The sequence below is a fragment of the Girardinichthys multiradiatus genome, chromosome 9 (assembly GCF_021462225.1).
Source record: "Girardinichthys multiradiatus isolate DD_20200921_A chromosome 9, DD_fGirMul_XY1, whole genome shotgun sequence".
NCBI lineage: Eukaryota > Metazoa > Chordata > Actinopteri > Cyprinodontiformes > Goodeidae > Girardinichthys > Girardinichthys multiradiatus.
The window spans coordinates 25,540,641-25,547,129 of record NC_061802.1 but is presented as its reverse complement, the minus strand read 5'-3'; the positions used below and the strand labels follow the sequence as shown (position 1 = coordinate 25,547,129).

General features: G+C 41.2%; 1 protein-coding gene across 1 annotated transcript; it reads right to left on the bottom strand.

The window, feature by feature from the left end:
* Positions 1-297: 297 nt before the first annotated feature.
* s1pr4 (sphingosine-1-phosphate receptor 4) lies at positions 298-2,768 on the bottom strand. The gene is made up of 2 exons (XM_047375505.1): positions 2,663-2,768; positions 298-2,040 (listed from the first exon to the last, which is right to left on the bottom strand). Exon 2 carries the CDS (start codon positions 1,913-1,915, stop codon positions 671-673), a length of 1,245 nt encoding a protein of 414 aa, XP_047231461.1. The 5' UTR covers positions 1,916-2,040; positions 2,663-2,768; the 3' UTR covers positions 298-670.
* Between the last annotated feature and the right edge of the window lie 3,721 nt (positions 2,769-6,489).

The following is a 6,489-nucleotide window of genomic DNA, read 5'->3' as shown; positions in this document are numbered from 1 at the left end:
CTTCCTCCTACAGTCCAACAAATTGACTGTTAGGTTAACTGCTCTCTCTAAATTGCCCTTAGGTGTGAATGAGTGTGTGCATGGTTGTTAGTCCTGTGTGTCTCTGTGTTGCCCTGCAATGGACTGGCGAGCTATCCAAGGTGTACAACGCCTCTTGCCCATAGACTGCTGGAGATTGGTACCAGCTCCCCCGTGACCCTGTATGGAAAAAGTGTTATAGAAAATGGATGGATGGATCTATAAAGTGTCTCCCTTCACAGGAAACAATAAGTATTACTACTCTAGGACAACATTCAATGATTTTCAATAGAAAATAAACTTTATTTATATTTTTAACAGCATTTGTACAAAATTACACATTCGGCATTCAAAGTATTAATATACACTTAATGTCATCCAAATGGTCCAATCCAAAGAATGTTCTGGTACCTATATGAGATGCATTGACAAACTGAATGTACTGTTAAACAGAAACATCCCTGAGTTTTTATTTCCTGCTACACTTAAAGCTGAACTCATATTTTTTAGGTTAAAGCCTCTCTTCAAGCAAGTTTTCTAAAAACATTTTATCGTCCGTGCAGCAAAGAGTCAAACTAAAAGTCAGGAAACGGTTAGATGTGTTTCAGTGAACACAGGTCTTGCTTGCTTGGGAGGGGAGCACGTTGTGGTTTTAACCACTTGAAACTGACAGGCAGCTGGTTGTGGTGCTCAGCCTGCCCTTTCTCGGTGCCTTGCGAGGCTTGCTCGGAGTCGACGGTGGCGAGGCCACGCTCAGATTCCTGACCTTGCTGAAGCTGTTCCTCAGACTGTTCCTCCTGCTCTCCGAGGTGCTGCTGGTCTCCTTGGAAATGAACTTGTCAGGGTGACACAGGCCGGCCCTCAGGCAGCAGCAGCACAACAGCTCGGCCATGGCCTTCCTCATGTCGCTGCTGCCCAGGGCGTAGATGATGGGGTTCAGGCCAGAGTTCAGGACAGCCAGGGAGATGCAGAAATCAGCGCTGAACAGCAAGGCACACTGGCGGGACACACAGAAGAAATCCACCAACAAAAGCATAAAGAGTGGTCCCCAGCAGAGCAAAAAGACCCCTACGATGGTGATCACAGTTTTCAGCAGAGCCAAGGAGCGTTTGCGATTGCGTTGAGGGCCCAGCTGAGCACTCTTGTGTACATGGCAGTAGATGGCACCATAAAGCACCCCGATAGTCAACAGGATAAGAAAGAAGATGATGAGAGAGAAAAAGATGTAGGTCTTGGAGTAAAGAGGGAGGAGAGTGGAGCATCCATCCAGGCTGCAGACACAGTTCCAGCCTAGCAGGGGGAGGAAGCCAATCACCAACGCCAAAACCCAGCACAGCCCAACCAAGCCATAGATCCGATAATAGGTCTTCCTTGTTGACTTCTGGGGCAAAGGTTTCATCATGGTAGTGTAGCGCTCCACAGCAATCAGCAATAAACTGAAGATGGAGGCTGCCAGGGCCACGAACAGCATGCCCTCCCTGAAGAGCCACAAAGCAGGGGTGAGACGGAACGTCTGGTTGCCGGACATGCAGATGTTGACCAGATAGGCTGCACCTGTGAGCAGATCACTCAGGGTGATGTTAGCGATGCAGACGTAAACCCAGCGGCGGCTGTGGCGGATGCGGGAGATGACAGCCACCAGCACCAGGAGGTTCTCCAGAATGATAAACACACTGAAAAAGAGGAAAACGGACATGGAGACGCTGATGGGGGCCTGGGTGGCTGAGATCGTCCTGTTCTGCAGGCGGCCCGTGTAGTTGTAGTGCCTCAGAATCACCTGGCTGATCCCTGTGGCCGTAGTGGTTTCGTTTGGCACAGTGCTGTTGCTGGAGTAAGTTGATTGGTGGTACAGATGAGGGCAGGAGGAAGGGGATGTGAGAGAGGAGAAGACGTCCATGGTGACAAACCAAACAGCAGGCTGAACCTAGCTGGTAAGAGCTGCACGGAAAACTCCTGTGACCAAACAGGCTATCAGCACACACTAACCAGCAGATCTCTGTGTCGTCTGCTCACAACACACACCTGAGGGGCAAAAAAGAAGAAGTAAGAATAATTTGATTTCATACAGTAGTCAGACCAACAATAGAAAATTCCCCTGGTTCTGTGCACTGCATGTTTCAGTAGGGGCTTTAATTACTTGAAAAGGCATAATTTAAATGCCTACCATGTGCGTAACAATCTCCACCTTTCTGCGGTTAACACAGGATGAGTGAGCAACGAGGGCATTTAAATCATCACATGGAGGAAATACACTTACTGCTTCCATCATGAATGCTGAAAAATGTTTTTTTAGAGCAGTATGTTTTGATAAATTATTGTCAAATTGCAAAATCATGGATGTTTTTTCTTCTCTTTTTCCTAAAAAACCTTTTCACGAAGTTTGAGAGGAATCAATAAATGTAAATGAATTTAACACATTTTTTAAATTACATTTATATCATTTTAATTTTAAATTGAGCAAAACACGGGAAAAAATTATTTTCTAAAATTAATCTCTAAAAGAAATAAAAGAATTTCTCAAATCTGGCCAAAAATGTAATTATCAGATCTTTTCATTTAACTTTATTTTACATTATACATTTTTTGCAAGTGTTTCTAACATCTGTAGCTTCAGGTAAAAATGCACTACATGGAGAGTACTTACTCTGGCTGGTGATGATGTTGATGCTGAGTGTGTGTGAGCGTCAAAAGCTTTTTGCTGCACATTTTAGATGGGGAAATAAGCCAGTGAGAGTAAGGTCACACACCCCACCCCACCTAACACACACACTGAACACACACATACATGCAGATGCACATGCAACAGAGAGATTGCCATCATTTCTGTTCCATCATCGTCGTCGTCTACAGAAACAACTGAGAAGCTCACAACCGCCAACATTTTAAGTTTTACAATGAAATCTTTTTTGTACTATGTTAATTAGTTCTTTAAAAAACATGCTGGATTTCCATTCAAATGCATAAATTAAACTATTACTGAGCATCAGATATTTTCCTCAATCTGACCTGCAATAGCTTTTAAGGGAAACTGTATTTCAAAATGTTCGTTTCGCCCTCAAACAGTTGTATGTTTTGCAAAAAAAACATGACTCAACATTTTTAAGCATATGTGGCAAGACTGTTCACTTACACTTACAACTTCAGAACTCCAGAAGCATTGAATTTAAAGGTTTTTTTTTTTCTTTCACTTGATATTTCTCAGAAGGTGCAAGAGAAAAACAGGAACTGCCATCAGACTGAAAGGTGCCCCTCCCTGCAGATAAAGGGTTTCATTTAACTTCATTGCACAGCTGTGGTTGTTACTTTGCTGCTTTCAGGTCACAAAATATAAGCAGCCAACAGTACAGAATTGATAAACTGCTTTTATCTCAAATGTAAACAGATTATGCTCCCAACCAACACATGAGGCATTCTGCAAGCTCCAGAAAGAGATGCAACACTTCCAGAAATCAACAAATCACTTGTGGTTGAACATATTCCTTTCTCTCTGTGGAGCTATGATTGTGTATTTCAAACTTCCAACAAAGAAGACTGTAACTCTGTCACTGCAATATGATTTTCAATCAATTTAACCTGAAGCTCAAAAATCTCAAGCAGTGCAAGTTTAAACAGCAGAGCTCTCGTTTTATGTATAAAATAATTATCTTAGACATCAAATCTATAAAGGGATGTTAAATGCACAGGCCGTCCTCCTGCTTCGTGTCTGCATAATGCACAAAGTTTTTATTTAATGTAACAAAAGGCGCTATTACCCGCGGAACACACTTGACCTAAATTACTAGTAATGAGAAGCCATAGCCTTTTTCTGTGGATTCACGGTGAATGCACAAAGGCCCCACTTCTTGTTTTTGGTATTAAGATTTGAAAAGATAGCATGTCACTTAAAATATGTAGATGCTGAAGAAATTAATGAATAAATACTTTTTTTTAATATATATAACTGTGACACTATAATCAAAAAGTAAAATGAGGAAACAAAAAGAGCCTGCAACAGCTCTAGGCGTAAAAAACACCCATGACTGTTGAAAACGCCCATACTCTGGCAATATGTATTCAAACGCCACTATAACCACAAGGTGTGATATCTTAACCACAAGTATATCTGTGACAGGTCTGTGTCTGTGTGTGTGGGCTTGTTTATGTTGCCTCTTTCAGACCTCTTCTGGTATAATTACATACCGACTGAAGACTGATTCGCCTTATGGGGGCCAATGTCTAGTCCGTAATTTTTGGATCAACATTTTTGGGATAAGGGGTAAGGGTTAGGTTAGGTTACGGTTAGGAATGCACAGGTTATTGTTTAGGTTAGGTAAGGGTCATTGTTAGGCACAAATCGTGTTACTGAGATTGAATAGCAGCGAATGTCCTAATTGGGGAAAAAATGCTAACTTATGCTCTACGTTTGTGTGTGTGCGGGTGTTTGTGTGTCAGCTGTTTTATTCACTAACGATCAGCAAATACGTTTTCTTCATTTTTGCCTATCAGTACAGAGATGGGAGGACAGTTTCACTTTGCTGCAGATGATATGCAGAGCATCGCAAATGTTTGCATTGTTGGGGTTACACCTTTTTAACAGATGCTGCATATCTGTGAAATGGAAGGAAACCTAAACCAGTATGCATACGCCAAAGGAGACAGACATTAGAAGACATAAAGCCACAGAGTTCTGTGAGCCAGAGATGGACGTGATTTGGTGTAAAAAGTGTGTATCAACCATAGAATGAAAGCCAAAGACCTTATAAAGATGCAGATTTAAGCTTGTAAAAGAATGTTATTATTCACAGTGAACTGAATCCATGGAGAAGAACATTGTGTGACAATATGATAGAAACATCTCAAGACATCAGCCTGGAAATTCATATTTGGGTATAAATGGGTCTTCCAAGGGGCAATGACCTTAAACATGCCACCAAATAATTTACAAAGTTTCTTAAGGACAACAAAGGCAATGTTTTGAAGTAGTCGTTACAAGGTCGTGATCTCTGTCCCATAGAAAATCTGTGAGCAGAGCTGAAAAGGTGTGTGTGAGCAAGACTCCGTTACATCAGTTCTGTCAGGAGAAATGGGCCACAATTCCTGTAAACTATTGTGAGACATGTAAGGATTATAATTATTGATTAATTAATATTTATCAAAAATTGTAATTAAAAATCGTAATTCAGAAAAAACAATTCTTAGCCAAAAATCATTGTTTACAAATAGAAATCAGAGATGCACTCTGGTGTTGTGATTATGGGCTCAGAAGCACTTAATAATTACAATACTTAATTATAATTAAGAATTCATCATTATTAACCAAAAACACGCTAAATGTCATTGTTTATTCAGCTGCTCCACCGAATAGTGGGGAACTTTGACCCTATTTTGACAGATAAATCACTCTTGCACAAAATAAACAGAAATGTTTCTCTTTATATATGTGAACATTTATTGAAACTAATCAAGGTTGAACAAACTTCACCTAACTAAACATGCACTATTCTACAAAAGGAGCAACATGACTACCTAAAACTAATAATAAAAAGAAAACATATGCACATTGAGTGTCTATGACGATCGAACCAGCAGTTATGGACAAAATGAGCAATTTCGGTTAACATGGAAAGTGAAGCCGTCCTTGTGTGCTGATGTCTCGATAGTGGCTATCAGCTGGTAGAACGGTAGGGCCGTGCCCTTAGCCACTAACAGCTTATCGGCCCAAATCTCGAACAAAGGGTCATAAAACTCTGAGGCGGGAACTCGGTGGAAAAAAACCCCAGTAATAAAACTGGGTCAAAGCAGTGGTCGCAGGTCCTGGTAGAGTGGAGTTCAGATGCTACAGTTATGGGACTGTTTGTTAACCTGTCGACCGTGGCAAATAAGGCACGAGCCTTATTTATTAATGTTTTTGCTGATGATCTCAGAATTCAATTCATTTCATTTAAAAAATACTTTATTTCTCCCATAGGGAAATTAAATGTTGTTGTAGCTCATATAATGTTGGTTTCTTCAAAGAGCCGTTGTAGATGCTGATGACTGTGGGCAAGAAGGATCTCCTGTAGCGCTCTGTCTTACAGCACATCTGAAGAAGCCTCTGACTGAAGACACTCTGTTGTTGTAGGACAGTCTCATGAAGAGGATGCTCAGGGTTCTCCATAATGTTCTTCATTTTATGAAGAATCCTTCTTTCCACAATGATCTCCAGAGGAGTCCCCAGAAAAGAGCCAACCTTCTTTATTAGCTTGTTCAGCTTTTTTAAGTCCCTGGCTCTGATGCTGCTACTCCAGCACATGATGGCAGAAGAGATCACACTTTCCACAACAGACTTATAGAAGATATGCAGCATCTTGCTGCAAACACTGAAGGTCCTAAGCTTCCTCAAGAAGTACAGTCTACTCTTGTTTCCACACCATGCCCCAAAGCGGTCCACTAGCTCTGTCATAATGCTTGTTTAGACTCTGATATCACACAAACACGAGAGGCAAAGAGAAA